This window comes from Panthera uncia, chromosome C2 (genome assembly GCF_023721935.1).
Source record: "Panthera uncia isolate 11264 chromosome C2, Puncia_PCG_1.0, whole genome shotgun sequence".
NCBI lineage: Eukaryota > Metazoa > Chordata > Mammalia > Carnivora > Felidae > Panthera > Panthera uncia.
In genome coordinates, this window is record NC_064810.1 from 105,430,763 (window position 1) to 105,453,360 (window position 22,598).

The 22,598-nt window shown below is 37.6% G+C and overlaps 1 protein-coding gene across 7 annotated transcripts in view; it reads right to left on the reverse strand.

The window, feature by feature from the left end:
- Positions 1 to 10,253: 10,253 nt before the first annotated feature.
- The window catches only part of LEKR1 (leucine, glutamate and lysine rich 1), a 184,141-nt gene continuing 171,796 nt past the window's right edge, over positions 10,254 to 22,598 (reverse strand). For all 7 annotated transcript variants that reach the window (XM_049628650.1, XM_049628651.1, XM_049628653.1 and 4 more), the window contains one exon: positions 10,254 to 11,044. In XM_049628650.1, coding sequence (XP_049484607.1) covers positions 10,631 to 11,044 — 414 coding nt within the window. In that variant the 3' untranslated portion in view covers positions 10,254 to 10,630. The remainder of the gene's footprint in view (positions 11,045 to 22,598) is intronic.

A 22,598-nucleotide genomic window follows, 5' to 3' on the forward strand; every position in this document is an offset into this window, starting at 1 on the left:
CATCATAAAGTTACTACTTTCAAGAGCAGAAGGCACAGCTGACTTTCTTAACACAGAGAAACAGACACAGAGAGGCAGACAAAATTAGGAGATAGAGAAATTTACCCCAATTGAAAGAACAGGACAAGACCACAGCCAGACACCTAAGTGAAACAGATAGTTTCACTAAGTAACATACCTGATCGAGAATTTAAAGACTGATCCCAAGGATACTCACTGGACTTGAGAAAAGAGTGGAAGAAATGAATAAGACCCTTAACACAGAGATAAGGAATAACATAGCAGAAATAAAGGGCTCAATAAACAAAATTAAAAACACATTTGATGGAATGAACAGCAGGATGGAAGAACCAGAGAAATGAATTACTTGAATTAGAAGAAAGAGCATGGAAAGTAATCAAGTTGAACAAGGGAGAGACAAAAGAATTATGCAAAATGAGAACTCAGGCTCATTCAAACTCAGACTCATTTAAACTCAGACTCTATCAAACATAATAAGATTTGTATTATAGGAGTCCCAGAAGGAGAGAGAGAAAAGGGGGAAGAAAATTTATTGAAGAAATAGTAGCTGAAAACGTCCTTAATCTGGGGAAGAAAATATATATCCAGATCTAGGAGACACAGGGAACCCTCACCAAATCAACAAAAGGAAACCCACACCATCACATATTGTAATTGAATTTGCAAAACATTGGATAAAGAAAAAAAAAAACCATTTAAAGCAGGAAGACAAAGGGATGCCTGGGTGGCTCAGTAGGCTGAATGTCCAACTTCGGCTCAGGTCATGATCTGACCGTCTGTGTGTTCAAGCTCCATCTCGGGCTCTGTGCTGACAGCTCAGAGCCTTGAGCCTGCTTCAGATTCTGTCTCCCTCTCTCTCTGCCCCTCTCCCACTCATGCTCTGTCTCTTTCTCAAAAATAAACATTAACAATTTAAAAAGAAAATGGATTAAAGACCTAAATATGAGACCTGAAACCATACAAATCTTGGAAGACAGCACAGGAAGTAATTTCCTTGACACTGGCCATAGCAACTTCTTTCTAGATATGTCTCCTAAGGCACGGGAAACAAAAGAGAAAATAAATTATTGGGATTATATGAAAATAAAAAGCTTCTGCACAGTGAAGGAAACAATCAACATAAAAGGCATCCTAGGGAACGGGAGAAGATATTTGCAAATGAAATACCTCATAAAAGTTTAGTATCCTACAACTCAACACCCATAAATAATCCAATAAAAAATGGGCAGAAGATATGAGCAGACATTTCTCCAAAGAAGACATACAGATGGCCAACAGACACATGAAAAGATCTTCATCATCACTTAACCATCAGGGAAATGCAAATGAAAACTACCATGAGCTATCACCTCATGCCTGTCAGAATGGCTAAAATCAATAACACAAGAAACAACAGGTGTTGGTGAGGATGTGGGGAAAAAACACTTGCACGCTGTTTCTAGGAATGTAAACTGGTGCAGCCACTCTGGAAAATGGTATGGGGTTTCCTCAAAAAGTTAAAAGTAAAACTACCTTATTATCCAGTAATAATACTATTGGGTATTTGTCCAAGTAATACAAGAACACTAATTCAAAGGGATACAAGCACCCCTATGTTTATAGTGGCATTATTTGCAATAGCCAAGATATGGAAGCATCCCAAGGGTCCATCGATAGGTGAATGGGTAAAGACATGAGATACATATATACATAATATATAATATATATGTATATACATGTGTATATATAGTGTATATATATATAATATATACATAATATATATGTACATATATACAGAATATATATGTACATATATATACATAATGTACATATATATTACATATACATACATTAGATATATATTATATATATAATATATATAATGGAATATTACTCAGCCACAAAAAAGAATGCAACCTTGTCATTTACAAAACATGGATGGAGCTAAAGAGTATAATGCTAAGCAAAATAAGTCAATCAGAGAAAGACAAATACCATATGATTTCACTCATATGTGTAATTTAAGAAATAAAACAAGCGAAGGGAAAAATGAGAGAAATCAAGAAGCAGAGTGCAATTATAGAGAAAAATATGATGGTTATCAGAGGGGAGGGGGGTGTGGAGATAGGTTAAATATGTGTTGGGGATTAAAGAGGGCACTTACTGTGATGACCACATGGTGATGTATGGAAGTGTTGTATTACTATTTTGTGTACCTGAAACTAATAAAATACTCTATGTTAACTAACTGGAATTAAAATAAAAACTTAAAATAAAAAAGTAAATAAAAAGGTAGTAAGAGAAATATTAAAAATAAATACTAGTATATTAATAATTAATAACATTAATCCATAAGAATGTTATAAAGTTATGTATATGTTTTGATAGAAATTTAATAACATGGGAGATCAATAAAAATACCTTTTGTAATCATAAAGGTATCTTAAAGTAACAGTTTTATTTTTAAATGCTGATTATCTTTACAACATCCTTTGCCACTATTTAAACTTATAATGAAATATTTTAGATGTCAACTTACAAATGTACAATAAATAGTTTTTTTTATTTTTTTAATTTTTTTTTTTAAGTTTATTTGGAGAGAAACAGAGACAGTACAAGTTGGGGGGGAGGGGCAGAGAGAGAGAGAGATAGAGAAAATCCCAAGCAGGTTCCATGCTGCCAGCACAGAGCCCAACATGGGGCTTGAACCAATGAAACTGAGATCATGACCTAAGCCAGAACCAAGAATGGGGCGCTTAACCAACTGAGCCACCCAGGCACCCCTATAGTATTTTAAAATCACATTTTCAGGGTACACAGCTGAAAACACTGACTTAAAATCCTGGAGGGAATGAATCTGTGGATTAGGTCTTTACTTCATCACTTCTATGAAATAAGGTAGTGGATTCTTTTCTCCCTAACTTCATCTTTTCTCATTCACCTCAGTTCTTTACTGAGTACTGTATACCTCTTGGTAAAATAAAAATGATTCTGGTTTTGAGATGCTATGAGATTCCAGCTAAAACCTCAACCATTTGAAAAGTGTAGTAATAGAGAATGGAAATTTGGCCATCCCAGGTTTTAGGAAATTCTGCTTTAAATCAGTGAAAAGTAGTTAATTCAATCTTGGCAGTAACCTTAATTCCCTAGAAATTTAAGGTTCCAGATAGAAAATTACAACTGTAGAACTCATTCAGTCTAAGAAGACAGAAGACAGAAGGCATCTCTTTAGATTAATGTGTTAGACTGTATCAAGCTCACTTGGGAGAAAGTTGGATATATCTGACAATGGTGCACAATGTAAAACCAGATGTTCATACTTTCCAGAAAAAGTATATTTCCAGTGTTAAGTCTTATAAAACGTCTATTTTAAAATGCTTCAATATTTTAAATTATATGTCTAATTCTTGGGCTTGAATTATTATTATTTATGAGATTAATGCCAATAACAACCATAGAAGCTGAATATCAGCAGTAAGAATGTTAATAAAAGATATTAAAAACTTTTTAATGGCAAATGAAGTCCATCCTTTCATTATTTTCTAAATTCAAAGGTTAAAGAATGTAGCCATCCTGTTATATAATGACATAAGCTGATTTAATATTCACAGGCAAGTGAGCATAATGCCTTATTGCGTCAAGTACAGATTTTGAAACTTCATAATTCTTTTTAATTTTTTTTTTTTTTAATTTGAGAGAGAGAGAGAGTGAATATGAGTTGGGGGAGGAGGGAGGGAGAGAGAATCTTAAGCAGGCTCCAAGCTCAGCACAGAGCCTGATGCGGGGCTGGATCCCACAACCCTGGGATCATGACCTGAGTCAAAATCAACAGGCAGATGCTTAACTGACTAAGCCACCCAGGTGCCCCCAGATTTTGAAATTTTAAATATGAATCAAATTCTTATTCAATGCTGTTCTACCTTTAAAATAAATTGATCTAGGTGTATATTGCAAGTTATAGTTTTATATTTAAGTGGTTAAGAACTACTTTCAGGGGGAATAATATTCCAGTATCTCTTCTCATGATTCCAATAAATTATCTAAGTATTCTATGTTTCACAAGCCTCAAAGACAACCAGCAATACCAGATTTCCTTTGGGGAAATAGGTACCATTATGAGATTAAATTTGAGATTACCATTACGAGGTACCATTATGAGATTATGAGATTAAACCAAATATGTACCATTATGAGATTAAAATTTAAGATTATTCAATGAGGGGCACCTGGGTGGCTCAGTCAGTTAAGTGACTGACTCTTGATTTTGACAGGTCATAATCTCATGGTGCATGGGATCAAGCCCTGTGTAGGGCTCTGTGCTGACAGCGCAGATCCTGCTTGGGATTCTCTCTCTCCCTCTGTCTCTGCCCCTCCCCAACTTATACACACACACTCTCTCTCTCAAAATAAATGAATTAACATTTTTAAAAAAAGATTATTCAATGAGTTGCCAATGATCAAAATGAAAGCATTTCTATTGGGTTTTTTTGTTAATAACAAATCTTTAGTTCTTTGCAGGCTCAGAAACTTGGATCGTGACATAAGATTTTATGAATATTGATTAGATATTGATTTCCTTTTACTCACTAGTTTTTCTGGAGAGTTTTCAAGATTCACAATCAATTGATGAAAAAAAAAGAATTTGAGCGCATTGGGAGCTGAGGTATTGAACATGGGGATGGGTGGTCTCAGAGAGCCATTTGTTTCAGATAGGCGTGAGGGAACTGAGTCTAGCAAGATTATTTCCGTTCAATACTAATGTATAGCTCTTAGAGGTGAAATATGCCAGGGCTTTAACATGTATAAGGATCACCTGCGGATCTCATTAAAATCAGATTTTATTCCGTAGGTTTGGGTGTGAGGACTGATAGTCTGCATTTCTAATAAGCTCCCGGGAGACATTGATCCTGCTGGGTCACTTTGAGTAGCAAGAATTTAGAGCACTGATACTATTCTTCCAGCCTACAAATGAGATGTTTGGCCAAGATTTGGAGGCCATGGCTTTCTCATCAAGTCAGCTGTTAAGCAGTTATAAGAATTTAAAAGATTATTTAACCTCAAAGGGAACTATTATTTCCTTCTGTAAAATTATAAGTCTGGGCCAGGTGATGTATCAAGTCATTTCAGAACTATAAAATTTAAGGATTTTAAGATAACCCTTATCGTATTTTGGCTACTATCTCCTTTACTTTCCCTCATAAACAGTTAACAGAAATCAGAAAAGGGTTTATTGTGCCGTATTAGTCCCTAAGGTCACCGCTGAGTTGTGCTTTGCATTCTTTGAGGCCAAGATGATAGCTATTTTTTTAATGTCAATTTCCACCTTCCTCCTCCATAATTCTTAGAACACGATTCAGATTTGTATTTTTTTTTAACTTTAAGAATTCTTATAAGTCCTGAGTCTGTGGGATTAGTTTACCTGTTTCCCAAATGAAATGTAGTTCCCACGATTTCACATTTTTCAGACAAGCTGTAATATTCTTAAATAGAAGGGTGATCCTTTAATTGGACCGATCTCATACACGGCACCCCTGCTAAGTGGCAATAACTAGTAACAGTTTTAAAATATATTTAATAGGGAACAGATTCTTTCCCTTCTCTGAATAGAATTCGAGTCAGATCCTTCCTGTTTATTTCCGTCGTCAACATCTTTATTCAGAAACTTCATATAACTCTTGTCTGGACTTCTGTACTAATCTACCAACTTGTGTTCCATCTCCAGCCTTTCCACCCCATAATTATTCCTATAAGCCTCTGCCAGATTTCAACAAAATGCATGCCTCTTTTAGTCAAAATGCTGCAATGGTCTTTATTCAACACCTCCATGCTATGGGGTCAGGTTCCCACTACTTCCCTTCACCAAGTATTTTCTACACTTCCCATGCCTGTACCTCTTTATACATCTCTTCCATCTGGTATACCTTCTTCTATAAAACCCTACCAATTTTTTAAGATCTATTATAAATGCCAGTTCTTGCTAAAAATGCTCCCTGATTTTTCCAGCAAGAAGATGAACTCGTGTAACACTTTGCTTTTGATTCTCTCCTCAGCATCTACTACCTGACATTATAATTTCTGTATATACGTCCTCTTGCTCTCTACTATACAATTCTCGGGAAACTGTAGTATGTCTTCATTTTTATAGCTCTCACAGTGCTTTTTCAATTCTCTGTATCTGTTGAAGAAATGAGTGAATGTATAATATAGCTTCACTGTTCTACAGATCAAGATGCTCAGAAACTGCAGAAGTTTAAAAATTATTCCTTGGTCTTAATCAGTATTCATTTCCGGGTAAATTAATCTCTGTGACACAGTATCCTCTTGTATATTTTGGGGTGGAGGTAAGGGATGTCTAGTAAATTTTTTTACTCAATGGATATAAAACATCATGCTGTATAAATGCTGGAGAAGAAGGAAATATTTTGACTTTCTGGATCATGGTAAATATTGTCATAGGATATGTGTGTGTGTCAGATTCAACTACAGTGTTATGAAGAAAATTTTATGTGTGAAAAAGATTATACAAAGATGACATAATTTATATTTAAGATTTTAAAGAGGCAACCCAACTATATTGGCTTCACAATTTATTACTATATGGGGTTAATATTTTCAAAAGGAAAAGTAGAATTTCTTCCTTAAGATACCATAGACAACACCTTAGGAATGCGACCATTATTGTCTATCATGGCTTGAGGACCATTAAAGGTGTTCTGAACAAGACATATTATTTTACTAAAACATGTAAGTGAAGGGGCACCTGAGTGGCTCAGTCAGTTAAGTGTCCAGCTCTTGGTTTAGGCTCAGGTCATGATCTCATGGTTCATAGTTCTAACCCTGCGTTGTTGGGCTCTGTGCTGACAGAGCACAGCCTGCTTGGGATTCACTCATTCCTTCTCTCTCTGCCCCTCCCCTGCTCATGCACTTTCTCTCTCTCAGAATAAATAAATTAAAAAAATAAACCATGAAAGTGGAAAAGTAAAAAATATATATCTATAATCATTGTAGGATTTGTGAACTTTGGACACATATTAAATTGATTTCCTGTGTTCCATAAGATACAGAATGATGGTCAGGAATTTTGAGCTCCAGTGCATTAACCCTCTCAGAATACTAGGTTGCTTTATCAGTGCAATACAGCAATTTTAAGAACCTTAAAAGATGCAGCTTGAGAAAACTTGTTCCACAATCAAAGCAATTAGCTATAATTGATCTGTAATACTACAAAAACTTTTTGAACTAATAGAACATTTTAAAAAATCTTAGTTTTACATAATTTTCTTTTTTTAAAGTTTCTTTTTGAAAGAGACAGAGCATGAGTGGGGGAGAGCAGAGAGAGAGAGAGAGAGAGAGAGAGAGAGAGAGATTGAGAGAGAGAGAGATTGAGAGAAATCTGAAACAGGCTCTAGGCTCTGAGCTGTCAGCACAGAGCCTGACATGGAGCTCAAACTCATGAACCATGATATCATGACCTGAGCTGAAGTTGGAGCCTCAACCAACTGAGCCACCCAGGTGCCCCTGCATAATTTTCAACATTAACATCTCTTCCAGTCAATTCCATTGCCAGAAAATATAACTTTTAAGTAATTCTAACTATAAATACAGTAATTGCATTCAAAAAGACTTTGAAAAAATCACTTGAAAAATCTATGTTAACTATAGAATTCTCCCATCTTTATCTACCAATATTAAATTGAGAAGAAAAAAAAAAACCAGGGTTATAATTATTTGAGGAATATTTTCTGTGATATTCTTTTCTTTTTGCACCTATGAATCCTTCCATTGAGGTCATGGAAAACAGATGTATATAGAGAAATTAATACTAATAGATTTATTTTATTTATTTATTTATTTTTTAATATATGAAATTTATTGTCAAATTGGTTTCCATACAACACCCAGTGCTCATCCCAAAAGGTGTCCTCCTCAATACCTATCACCCACCCTCCCCTCCCTCCCACCTCCCATCAACCCTCAGTTTGTTCTCAGTAAAACTAATAGATTTAAATTAATATCCATTATATGCATTTGAGAGCTCTCTTTTGCCATAGTATTCACTGCCTCCCTAACACTCTTGATATGATACTGTTTCATGCCAGGAGTTCGCTCATCAGTGAGAAAATCAAGGGAAGTTTATGTTCTTAACCCCCAGGTTACATACTCTAATGCGATTCTCTTTTAAGTGTCTTCCTCTAAAAAATCCCAGCACATAGCTTAGATGGCACCATTCAAGTGGTCTAGCTTGATACAAATGTCAATATTGTCTCTGTCATGTATCCACGGAATAACCTCTCTAATATACTTGTGGAATATAACACAGTCTTACCATGATTCTATTCTCAGAGAGATTATTTACATAATGACTTGTTATAAAGTGAGAGTATAACAAACCAAGAAACCAGATTTGCACTGATAGTTTTTATCACTTTAGAAAAGCTTACACGTGACCTTCTTTACAAATTTAAATGTGTTCATAATTTAGGGAAAAAAATGTATCCCCATGGTTCCTGAAGAGAGAGCTGAAATTGGGAGACTGTGGAAACGCGTGTATCATATGATGGCAAAGAACCGCTGCCCCGAATTTTCCTGTAGGCTTTTATTAAAGTTTTCTCTAGCTTCTGCCATCTACCTCACGTCACGAGTACTTGTAATTTAAACATCCAAATACCAGGTCAGAAACATCGAGGTCTGGTCCAGTAGTTCCCAGAGGGTGGCACGGGTACTACTGTCATTGTACACGATGATTTTAGGGGGTACACCAACCAACATTTTGTAATTTTAACAGATACATGTTGATTTTCAAGTATTAGCAAAAATATACCTAGCAAATCAAACTCGTTACTCTACAATTATTCTTTCTTGGGCCAAGCTTTCTTTTTACATAACTTTAAGTTTAAAAAGCGAGGGCATTTAAAGAAAATATTAGGTAAATACTATGTGGGGCTTCTGACAAAAGTCCTGATGGAGGCTGGGGAAACTCTGATGAGTGGGAAAGTGAGTGGAGTGGTTGGGGTCGGTTAACGGTCTGGTTTTAGCTCTGTCACTAGCTGTACCTCTTTAGCAAGTCGGACTTCTTTGGGTATCTATTCCTTATTTGTAAAGAAATGGTTGGGGTGACCTCTAAGGTTCACTCCAGCACCACCATTCTATTGTTTTGTTCTCTTGTCAAATGCCATTATAAGGAACATCGATCTCTGTAAAGTGAAACTAAGCATTTTAAGCCTTAACACAAGATGTGCTCACTTAAACTAGTCAGGGAAATCGGCAGAGCTAATGTGGAATTTTTTTTTTTTTTGAAGTTAAAACACACGATTGGTAGATTAGACTAATCCTTTTAAAGATTAGAGATAAACTTGAATTTACTTAGCAGCTTTACTTTTTTTTTTTTGCACATGGGAGGGATTCCAAGTACCTTTGGATTCTCTCATGAACATAATAGCCAGACAGAGGAGAGTTTTATGTGCCATATTTGACATGTGCTACTAACATTCTCATCTGGGATTAAAAAGCTTGGATGTCCCTGATACAGTCAGATGAAGCATTTAAGTAAAGTCAGTGTTGGAAAAAAAAAAAATGCAGTTCAACTTGAAGGGGAAAAAAGATGGACAATCACTAGCTTAAGGTAAAGACTTACATTTTAAGAAACAGGAGAAGCCTGAAGCTTTATAACTTAAAATAGCTGGTTTGGTTTCTGGTTTTAATTTTTCACTATGAAAAAAGAAAATATGTTAACCAATTGGCCATTTTAAGAGGTAATAAAACGTGAACCCCCAAATTAGCACTATGTGCCTCTATGAGACTGTCTTGAATTAGTTCTTTTCCCAATGGCTCAAATCAAAATCTAATCATGATTACTAAAAACCATTCAATGTAGAAAAACTACCTCTACCAAGTAATATTTACATGGTCAGCCAGACTGTTTTTAAAAATAATCTCTAAAGTTTGAAAAGTAAACCCCCTTGTCCTTGAATTGGAGTTGGTGTCCCTTTTTCTAGAAGGTCCCAGGTTCACAGGAAAGACTTCTTGAAGGGTACCTACCATTACTTCCGGCCTAAAAAGAAATTGTATTAACCAATTAAATTGCAAGATGAAAAGAGAAGGTTTCTATGATAATGTTGAATTCTGTGAATATTTGAACTAAATATTTTGGAAGTTATCAAATTTAGGACTAACGTACTTCTATTTTCTATTTGGAATACTAATCACATCTATTTAATCTATTCAGCTCAACAAACAAATGAACAAACACCAACAAAACCAACACAGTCTATTTTTGGTGGAAATATATCTGCTTGTAAAGGTGCAAAAAAAAATAGCAAAGATGCTATGGGTGAAAAATTGTACCTGTGATCTCAAAAAGGGAATATTCAGAGAACACATCTAAACATCCAATATAGACACATAGAAATTGGCCCTCTGGAATACCACCAACTTCATTATCTGTTGCAACTTCAAAGGCCTCTTGGAAAATATGGCTTCACGATTCCTAGTTTTTCCAACTATCCTATTAAAAATATCTATAACCGTGCATTCTTGATCTGTGATAATAATTTGACCTCTGTCATCCTCAGTTACACTTGGTCTGGGAAGTACCAAGTGTCCTGCTTGGAGCTGCTCCTGGCTGGATCAGTCACTGCTGATTTAGTCTCCTCCTCAGAATGGCAGTCAGTCTTTGTCTGGTCTCATTTACGGAAGATGCTCGACCCCTGGGAGGATGGGGTTGGGGGAAAGTAGGCAAACTTGAGCTGTTGACCCTCTTGGGTTGAACTGAGGTTGGGGCAGTGGTGGGTTTTGACACTCCATGCAGGCTGGGGATTTTGATTCCTTTTCCAGAGTTCAGTCTTGTAAGGCTTCTCTCTCCCTGGCTGCTGACCACTGCAGCAGAGGAGGTTAGGCTGCCCTGGTTAAGGGAACACGGCGACAAAGGTAAACTTCCACTGAGCTTCCTGAGCTCCAGAAGCTGTTCTCTGGCTTGGCTCAAAGCCTCTGTCAGTTCAAAGCGTTCTTCACACTCCCTGCGCACTGTTTCCTGAAGAAAAGTGTTCTGAAATGAGAAAAGGTGGGGGGAGAAGCATCCCTAGCTTTAAACTGTACATTTGGATGGTAATTGGCAATATAAATGGAGAACTGAAATGGAAATCAGAGGTCCGTCTTTGACTGTCTTTGTGGCTACTCTACCACATGGGACAGACAAGTCAAAAACGCAAATGATTTGTGAAGCTGGAAAGAACTTTGAGAGGACATCTGGTTCAACCCTTGCAGTTTGCAGAATAGGAACCAAGAGCCAGTATCACTCAGATGGGTAGTGAGGGGCTGGCGCTGGAACCCAGAACTTCTAATGCTTACTTTAGTGGGGTTTCAGCTCATTGGCACATGTGATGCCTAACACTTAACATCTGCAGGGGCAAGTATGTTAGTTTATAACGAAGGTAAGCTGCAATACACAAGACAAGTAAAATTGCTTGAATTATAAGATTGAAAGAATAAAACATATCAGGTACAGCGCTTAAACAATAGAATCAGCTACTTTATATGACGCTTTCTCAACGGGACTTAAATATACTGATCGTTTGTTATTTTGTAAGATATATATCAAAATAAAGAGGAACGTTATTTGCTTTTAACTCCATTTGGCAATCATGTATCAAGTCGCCAGAAGCTGTAGTGGATACAATACCTGCCCTCAATAAGTTTGCAGCCTCATGAGTTTGAGCAGAGCTGTTTTTTATGTCTCCAACAGGATTTGGAACCAAGGGTAGAAGTTATGTAGTTGAAGATAAGGAAGAACTTTTTAAAAGCCAGAACTGTCTGGAGGATACCCTGAAGGGTTAAATCTCACTTGACTGGGATGGACTGGAGCAAACTTAAACTTCAAATGGGTGACTGAACTAGAGATCACTAAGGTCCCTTCAAATTCCGAGACTATAGTTTTAGTTAAAGAAGTTACTCATCTTTCGTCTATGGAATTCATCCAAATTATTTCAAGGTCCATGGTAAGAATTAGCTCTTGGATCTTTCTAACCTCCTGACATGTCTGGAGAATGTCAAAAAAGAGGTTGAAAAGCAAACAATTCAAAGTAGTAAACAAATAAGGAAACAATTAAAATGATTGTGCTAGACCCAGCAATAGCACGGCTAGGAATTTACCCAAGGGATACAGGAGTACTGATGCATAGGGGCACTTGTACCCCAATGTTTATAGCAGCACTCTCAACAATTGCCAAATTATGGAAAGAGCCTAAATGTCCATCAACTGATGAATGGATAAAAAAATTGTGGTGTATATACACAATGGAGTACTACGTGGCAATGAGAAAGAATGAAATATGGCCCTTTGTAGCAACATGGATGGAACTGGAGAGTGTGATGCTAAGTGAAATAAGCCATACAGAGAAAGACAGATACCATATGGTTTCACTCTTATGTGGATCCTGAGAAACGTAACAGAAACCCATGGGGGAGGGGAAGGAAAAAAAAAAAGAGGTTAGAGTGGAAGAGAGCCAAAGCATAAGAGACTCTTAAAAACTGAGAACAAACTGAGGGTTGATGGGAGGTGGGAGGGAGGGGAGGGTGGGTGATGGGTATTGAGGAGGGCACCTTTGGGGATGAGCACTGGGTGTTGTATGGAAACCAATTTGACAATAAACTTCATATATTGAAATTAAAATAAAATAAAATAAAATAAAATAAAATAAAATAAAATAAAATAAAATGATTGTGCTATAGGATTCTCTGACTAAAAATGAATTTCCATCAGGTTAGTTTGTAAAAGTACCCAAGGCATTGCCAAATCTGTCAGTGGGAAGTGTCTTCCCAAGGCTTTTCCTGACTAATCTGCTGTCAGTGGAACTAAGTAACAAAGCATCAGAGAAAGTAGCATCTTCCTGTATTTGAGTCTCTTGTAATTATGATCAGAACTCTATTCAATTCCAAATTTGGTCAGAATTGAAGAATATGGCACAATTCTAGATTGACAGCTGTTCTATAATTTTCTATAAAATCAGCAGCACGTCTGGGTCAAACAAAGCTTCATCGCTTTCATATATTATTAACATACATATGGGTCCATATAAGCATGTATATTTTTTTAAATAATGAGGGTTAAGTACTTGCTTCTAGTTAGGTGCTTTTGTTTTTTTGTTATTGTTTTTGTTTTTGTTTTGAGAAACTGGAGACCAAGGATGGTGTTTGTGGCTTTATCATCTGGTTTTCATTAATCCTACCTGAAATACTTGTTGAAAAGGCAAGAGAGGAAGGGCCAGGGAAGAATATTAGTAAGTTGCTCTGTTAGATGTCATTTCATCTCCTGTTCTGACAAAGAAAAACCGTGAAGCCCTACTGCTTATGTGACCTGCTGAAAGCAGCCCAGCCCTGAAGTAGTAGGTCCTGCTCCCAGCTGCCCATGCCTAAATGAATTGTCTAATTATATCAAGCATGCAGGGACCGCTTTGTTTCTGGACACAGAAGCAATTAAAAAAAAAAAAAAGACACTTCATCTAGCTTTGCCCAAGTTTTCTAAACTTAATCTAAACTTTATTTTAAGTGGCACACCATCAGTGCATTATTTCCTATTAATAGAGTTAGCTGGCAAAATATGTTGAAGTGATTAGATTCAAGGGGCTTTCAATAACTTAGTATAAAAAATTCCCTTGATTAAGAAAGTTATGAGAAAGAGTTAAGTTTATTTGAATATATAAAAGAAAAGAATGGATAGCAGTTAACTGATGAGGTCAATAAATTGCTGACATGAATAACAGGTGCACCAATATGGAAGGATAACGTAATGGGTGATGTGATGACAAGGGCTCTCATTAAAATAAAAATAAAATTCAATCCATTCACTAAAATTAAATTCACGTCTGAAAGGAAAGGAGTGGTGTTCTATGGAAAACATCCGTAAAGCAAGTCACCTAAAAGCTATTTTAGGCAAGTGACATTGCACTAAAGGAGGAAATGAAAAGGTGGAGTGAACTCAAAGATGTCCCCATAGCAAGTATAATGGGAACAGAGTGCCGGCCAACTCCAGACTGGACTTTGGAAGGGCTGCTGATCATCTTGGTCTGGGGCCCACTGCTCTGGAACTCATCCTTTTTCAAGCTATTAGCTTCCAGTACAAAGGACTATTTCTCTTTCTTCTGTTATTTCAAATCAGGAGGACCTCTGAACTGAAAACAGGCTCCAGAATTAGGACTTCTATTTTTGTATTTGCCATAAACACTGTGAAATCTCAGGTGAATCTCACAATATCTGCATATCCTCTGCTACCATTACCTCCTGTTTTAAAATTGAGATTATAACTCAGTTTTGTACAACAGGCAATTCAGATGTTATAATTTATTCAACCATGGAGTAACAAAATGGAAATAGAACACATCAAGTTTAGAGGATTGCTATTTTGAGGGTGGGGTGTGTGTGACAGGGCATGACAAGAGCACACATGGATGTGGCCAGAGCCAGTAAGGGAAAATTCCATCATGTGTGGAAAAGAATCACTCACTTGTGATTAGATTGCTTTCAGTGATTTAGGCAAAATATCTATCTTTTGGGGCTGTTTTTTTTTTGAAGGTTGTTTCTTTGGAAGAATTTTAATGTGTGTTTTCACTGAACAACGTAGGAAAATGTGTAAGATGGAAATTCAGTAAGATTGAAAATCCTGGGCAAACATGAGACTAATCAGTGAAGCCCTAGCATTCTAAACGTTTCAGGTAAAATTATATTTGGTCATATTTTAGCATGGTAAAATGGTAAAGAAGGGGCAGTGGGGTTTTCCAGGCCAAATGGGCAGTGAGTGCAAATGGCTGGTAGTGACAGTGGAAGAGGCACATCTTGGGATGACACATGGCTTAGTATGACTTGGATGCAGAATGAACAGGCAGGGAAGAGTGAGCAGGGTCTGATCGAAGATGACTTTAATAACATGCTAAATATTAGAGTTTTAACTTAATTATGAGGGTCATATGGAGTCGTTGAAAGGTTTATTTCAAGCATGGGGCTGGCATGGTCAAATTTGCATTGAAGGAAGATCCCTTTGCCAGCTCTATGGAAAATGGCCCCAAGTGGGGCAAGAAAGGAAATAGGGAGGATCATAAGAGACCAACATTTTCACAGAGGAGGTTCCTATCCCCTGCACCCCTTGATTAGGGTGGTCTGGGCACAGGAGAATTAGTGTTTCTGGGTCCTAAAGTTCTGTTGATGGTGAAGAGCATTACCAGTAGAATATGTCTATAACATTTTCAGATGAAGGCCACTTTGGGCTTAAAATATGGCTTAATCACACTCCCACTGGGTAAGTAAATGTCAAAATGAAAATATAAATTAGCTCTCCATCTGTTTGAAATTTCTAATATTAAAAAAATGGCCAATTTGCCCCACTCTTTACAATGTAAAAGTAGTTTATTTTTGTGTTTGTTTTCATTTTTTTTCCTTAGAGACAGCTGGATTGTTTTCAATTCCAAAGACAGTGGAAGAAGCAGGAGAAGGCTTTGCTGGGTAACCTGATCATTCTGAAGATGAAAATCCCATTTGTGATGGCAATCACTTGAATTTGGCAATTTGGGGGGAACATGCCAGGAAAGCAAGTCCTCAGTGAAGGATAACCACAGATGGGTGTCTTTTTTATGCTTTACGTCCAATGAGGTCTGAACCAGTCATGGAATGATCAGATTATAGTTTCTACCCACCCAAACGAGATATATCCCAGGGTGAGTAGATGACTGGACAACTGGGTGGGGAGCTGAGGCAAAGGGAAACTGGAAAAGGTGTGGAAACCAGAAAGATGAGTAGGAGCTAGCAAAGGATGTGCCCAAACTTCCATTTATGGCTTCTGTTCAACTAATCTGATCAGCCCAAAACACTGCAGAAAAACAGAAGAGATGGCCCTTTGGTAAGACAGGAATGAGAATCTGAATAGATTTCCAGGAAAGAAGTAAGATGGATGGTAGGCAGGCTGTTCTAAAATTGTATTTCTGTGCTCACAGACTTAATGGACACTGTGAAATAACTACTGCAGATATATTGAAACAGAAGTAGAAATGGGGAAAAATAAACAACCCCTAGGACTAATATGCCTCAAGAGCAGATTTTCAGAATGGGGAGGAAGAGCCCTTGAAGGCACAGTGTTCAGGATTCATTTGTCTAAGTCAATAATCTAAGATTTAATTAGTATTAATTAAATACAATGGAAACAATTTCTCCCTATTTTTTCTCATTCTGTCAATTTTCTGGCATCTATACTCTGCATCCAGGCAAACTGTCTCCAACATGTAAAAGGCGGTCTTGCTTAGCTCTCCCTCTGCACTGCTGAAGCCTCTCAGTCTGACTGCCTCACTCCTGTCTGCCCCATGCCTCATGGTTAAGGTTCTCAGGTTATTTGTTCACCCATCCTCCCTGCCAACCAACCCTAGGAGTAGCCCATGGTCACTAAAAGCTTTCCCAGTTCTCTCTCTGCTCCCTGTGGAGCCAGAGGTTAGAGAAGAGATTCATATGTTCTAATTTTATTTGGTCCCTAAATTGAGAACTAAGTGGTTCCACTAATTAACTAACTTAATTTACTAACCGGTGCTTTGTTTTCTCATAAATGGAATTACCAGAGAAATGTGTGCCATTTTATCTATATCAATTAAATATGTAAATATAGAAAATGTATATCCTTGGAGTGGCTCAGTGGGTTAAGTGACTGACTTTGGCTCAGGTCATGATCTCATGGTTTGTGGGTTCAAGCCCCGCATCGGGCTCTGTGCTAACAGCTCAGAGCCTAGAGCCTGCTTTGGATTCTGTGTCTCCTTCTCTCTCTGCCCTTCTTCTGCTTGTGCTCTGTCTCTCTCTCAAAAAAAAAAAAAAAAAAATTTTTAAAAAATGCATATCCCAAAAATAAAAAAACCCCCCCCCCCAAAAAAAAAAAAAAAAAAAAAGCTCTTTGCAAACACCATATCTTCCTCAAATTTAATCTTTGACTTCACACAAATCCATCCTTGCCAGATTTATTAGTAAGCTTTCCTAAATAAATGGGTTTTCTTTTTTTTTTTCTTAAATAGATTTTACATTTGAAAAATATTAGCCCCGCATTGGGCTCTGCTATGAACATGGAGCCTGCTTGAGATGAAAAAAAAAAAAAAAAAAAAAGCACTCCTTCACACTTCCAAGTTCTACCTCCAGGGAATAACTATTTTCAGGTTTTTAAGCTGTTTCTTGCGATATTTATTTCCATATTTCTATGTAATAACATTATGCAGTTATCTCATGGTTTTTCAATTTTGAAGTCATTATCTAATGGCTTCATAGGATAGAAGATGAGGATTCAGCTTCCCATTCCAACTCCTAGCAGGTGTTTCTCTTTTCCCCATGAGCAGATATTCCTGTTCCCTGGGAGAAATTTCTATCACAATTTTGTTGAAAAATCTTCCCAATTTCCATCACAATTTTCATTTTGCTTTATATGATTATAGTATATAATATTATGTAGACCTGAGCCATGCAGTGTACTATGATTACATTTCCTTTCTGGCATGGCTTCCTTTCACAGTTAATTATTGTCCCACTATTTATCTTCTTAGGTTTCCGGGTTGTTGATTACTTATTTTTCACCAAATCTACTTATAGAAGTGTAAATATCCTTTCAGCATGTTCGAACACTCCATGTAATCTATCAGCTTCTCTTATATTGGAGACATACTTCTAAAAACCCTCCATTCTGCTGAACCCAGCCTGGTTGTTCTCTAAATCTGTTGCCCTGCTGTAATTCTCAGATTTCATCCTTTCTCCCTCTCTGACCTGAAAACTTCCTAAGAACTTATGTTTATCCTTAAGGTATAGATACTTCATGATGAAACGCTTTGGTGGAATGGCTTTACCATTCATTATGGTGAGTGGACCCTTCTTCCAATATAGAAGTGTATGTCCTTCAGTACTTAGAAATGTTCTTGATTAGTTTCTGCACTAATCTTTCCTCCACTTTCTCTGTTCTCTCTTTCCAGAACTCCTCTAATTTTCTTTTCTTCTCTCCATCTCTTTGTTTTTCTCTTCTACTTTCTGGGAGATTTATTCATCTTTATCATCTAACCCAAATATTGAATTTTTTACTTCAGCTCTTATATTTTAATATTTATTCTTGTTCTTTATTCATAGCCTCTGCTTATGTTCCATGGATGCAATATCTTTTCTTTTCTCTCTCAGGACATTAATTGTACTCTTTTTTGAAGCTCCCTGCATGCATTATTTTGTATCTTTTTCTTCTGAGTTGCTTTTTTTTCCTTCTGAGTTTTACTTTGATCCTAGCTTCTGTCTCGTATTTGAGGTGTTTCTAAAACATTTGATGATCTTTGGCTGTTGACATTTAAAAAGGAGTCTCCTAAATGTTACTGGAAGCTCTGTGTGTCTAGGTGAGGGCTTAATGACTGGTATACTTCTTAATGGGTAGATTAGACATGACTATTGCCATTTCACTGGGAGACCCCAATTGTCAGTATCCATAGATCTTTTTCCTCTCCTCTCCTCCTCTCTCCCCTCTCCTCCCACTCCCATTCCCATTCTCCTCTCCTCTCCTCTCCTCTCCTCTCCTCTCCTCTCCTCTCTTCTCCTCTCCTCTCCTGTCCTCTTCTCTTCTCTTTTCTCTTCCTGCATTTCTCCAGAGAAGATACTTCCAATTTCCTAGCTGTTGATATATAAACCTAGTTGTCTATTCTGGGAAGTAAGTGGGTAAAGTGGTTCAAGAGGTCTCACTCTGAGGTACAGACTTTCATTCTAGCCTTATCCCACAATCTGCTCTTCTGTATCCTCAAGTCCAAAGCCTCTTAAATTCAGGTTTTTCTAGAGTATAAACCTTTGGTATACTGCCAGGATGGTGGGTGAAGTTGCTTAGGGGTTAGTGAGGGCATCCGAGGATCTGTCTGTTCCTTTCACAATTATTCAAACAATCCTGTTTTCAGATCCACTCCTCTCCCTCTTTCAGAAGTATCTGGTGTCTCCAATCACTGAGTCTTTCCAGCATTGTGTCACATAATTGGATTTGTTCCTTTTAGGGTTCCACCTCACTTCCCCAATCCCCACAGGCATCAGGTTTCAATATCATACAGTCTACTAATTACCTCTCAACACTGCTTTCTCAATTTTCAAAATTTGGTCAATGTCTCTTTCATCTAGTGTCAACTCCTTCCTCTCCTGTTCTCTTTTCCTTATGGATATATTCACTTTTTATTAATTTACTGTAATTTTAGTGATGTTTTGGGATTGCATAGATAAACATACATATTCAATTCTCCATGTTTAACCAAGAGCATTATTATTATTATTATTATTATTATTATCAGTTTTACTGTTTTTATTTATTTTTGAGAGAGAGACGGAGTGCAAGCAGGAGAGGGGCAGAGAGGCAGACACAGAATCCAAAGCACGCTCCAGGCTCTGAGCTGACAGTACAGAGCCAACGCGAGGCTCAAACTCACAAAATGTGAGATTATGACCTGGGCCAAAGTCAGACGCTCAACCCTCTGAGCCACCCAGGTGCCCCAAGAGCATTCTTTTTTCTTTTTGAATGTCTTTCATCTTCATTAGATGGCTACAGAAACTGATATTTTAAAATTTCTGTCCCACTGTTTTCCTTACTGGTAATCTTAAGAAAACAAAAATATTGAGCTTCCTTTGGTAGTTCCTTTCTGTTTTTGTTTTGGGTTCCTTTTGGATTTGCCACATTCTTCCGCTGAATTACTGAATTACAACACGTAATTCTCTGTCAGTGCAGCTGGGCCACACTGTCTTGACAGGACTCACATGAAGCTAGTAGGAAGGAAAACTGGCAGCAAGAAGCATGTGACTATTTTAATCTGTTGTTAAATGATGTTCTATTCCCTAATATATTATATTTCTTTTTGAATTCTTTCTTCTTTTAAAAAAATATTCCCTTTTTTTAGGCGTGTCTTTTCCCTATGAAGGATTTTCATGGGCCCCCTTTCAACATTCACATTTCCCATACAGCTCTGCTTTCCATTTTCTCCCCTTTCACCTGCATCTTTTGTTGCCAAACCTTCTTGATCCTGGTGTTCCTGTGGATGCTCTCCAATAATCCGGCTCCATGCAGGAATGCCCATTTGCCCTTTAGAGGCTCTGGCTTTCCTCCTATCCTTGAGAACATTCTTCATACAATTAAAAACAAAGTCTACCCATTCTCTGGCCTCTTGAAAGAGAGCAGGGCTTTCCTGTCTTTAATTAGCCTCTTTATTAGACCAAAAATTTATCTTCATTCTAATGACAATTTGTCCTTCACTTTGTCCTTTTTTCTCCAGAACCTGACAAATTTCAAGTATCTGAAATGTGTGATCAAAATAATAGTGTTTTTCACTGTATAAGCTACAGCCCCTATTCTTTCTGGCTCATAAATCCTACCCCTTTTATTGTCTCATTCCCTATTTTTATAGGAATATTCTGGATTTTGGTATGCTTAACCAGAGAAGCAGCCTTAATTATTTATTCTTATAGTTGAGTGTCAATTATTTAACTTCAAAAGGAAAATCTAATCTACCTCCCCTCCTCCCACCCCAGCTAAAGGAAGTCTGTCCCTAGGCATGTCCTTAGGTAACTTTACTTTTGGAATGATCTCTTTCTATTCCCCAGTACTGATCAATGATCATTTAAGTGCCAACCCAGTGTTTTGTATATCTCAAAAGTCTACATTAAAGAAAAAATAAAACTTCATCTCTAAGTAGTTTCCTTTTACAACTACTGAGCAGAAAGAGCTCCACATGTAGCTCCTTTTGTCTGAAAAAGAAATTCATTCTTCACTTTTAATCTAGGGTCTCTTGCCAAAATTACCTCTAGTGGCCCGGCCCTGAGACTGGCAGCCTCTAGGATGGCCCCCAGTTATCCCCACCCTCTTGCTTATTCACATCCTTGTGCAATCTCTTTGCTTTGAATGTGAGCTGGACTTACTGACTCATTTATAATGAATAGAATTTAGCAGAAGCAATGGGATGTCACTTCTGAGATTATGTTACAAAGACTGTAGCTTCTATCTTAGACACCTCTCTTGCACTCTCATTCTTCCTCACTTGGTGCTCTGAGCCAATCCAGCTGTTGTTGTTCTACGTAGAAGTCCTTGTTGTAAGGAACTAAGGGAGTCCTCCGACCAACAGCCAGCAAGGTGCTAAGGCTCTCAGCCCAACAGCCATAATAAAATAACTCCTGCTAACAACCACAAAGTGAGTCTGAAAACAAATCTTCCTCTAGTTGAGCCTTTAGACAAAACTGTATGCCTGACTCCCTGACACCAACCTCACAAAAGGTCTTAAGCCAAAAGTACCTAGCTAAGTCAAATTCAGAGCCCTGGCCCACAGAAACTGTGAGATAGTAAATGCTTGTTGTTTGAGAACACTGAATTTGAGAATAGTGGATTGTTCAACAAGGGATAACCAGTATAGGCCCTTAAAGCCAATTTTTAAGATTTCAGTCTATGCTTTTTATATAAGTTTCTGTTTAGGGGCGCCTGGGTGGCTCAGTCGGTTGAGCGTCCGACTTCAGCTCAGGTCATGATCTCACACTCCGTGAGTTCTAGCCCCACGTCGGGCTCTGTGCTGACAGCTCAGAGCCTGGAGCCTGCTTTGGATTCTTTGTCTCCCTCTCTCTCTGCCCCTCTCCTTCTCATGCTCTGTCTCTCTCTGTCTCAAAAATAAAACAAAAACAAAAACAAAAACAAAAACAAAACATATATAAGTTTCTGTTTAGGTCATTCTTTCCTCTGGATGTCAATGTAATTACTCATATAAGATTTTCTTTTGGCACAAAAACAGACACATAGGCCAATGGAATAGAATAGAAACCCCAGAACTAGACCCACAAACGTATGGCCAACTAATCTTTGACAAAGCAGGAAAGAATATCCAATGGAAAAAAGACAGTCTCTTTAACAAATGGTGCTGGGAGAACTGGACAGCAACATGCAGAAGATTGAAACTAGACCACTTTCTCACACCATTCACAAAAATAAACTCAAAATGGATAAAGGACCTGAATGTGAGACAGGAAACCATCAAAACCCTAGAGGAGAAAGCAGGAAAAGACCTCTCTGACCTCAGCCGCAGCAATTTCTTACTTGACACATCCCCAAAGGCAAGGGAATTAAAAGCAAAAATGAACTACTGGGACCTTATGAAGATAAAAAGCTTCTGCACAGCCAAGGAAACAACCAACAAAACTAAAAGGCAACCAACGGAATGGGAAAAGATATTTGCAAATGACATATCGGACAAAGGGCTAGTATCCAAAATCTATAAAGAGCTCACCAAACTCCACACCCGAAAAACAAATAACCCAGTGAAGAAATGGGCAGAAAACATGAATAGACACTTCTCTAAAGAAGACACCCGGATGGCCAACAGGCACATGAAAAGATGCTCAATGTCGCTCCTCATCAGGGAAATACAAATCAAAACCACACTTACATATCACCTCACGCCAGTCAGAGTGGCCAAAATGAACAAATCAGGAGACTATAGATGCTGGCGAGGATGTGGAGAAACGGGAACCCTCTTGCACTGTTGGTGGGAATGCAAATTGGTGCAGCCACTCTGGAAAACAGTGTGGAGGTTCCTCAAAAAATTAAAAATAGACCT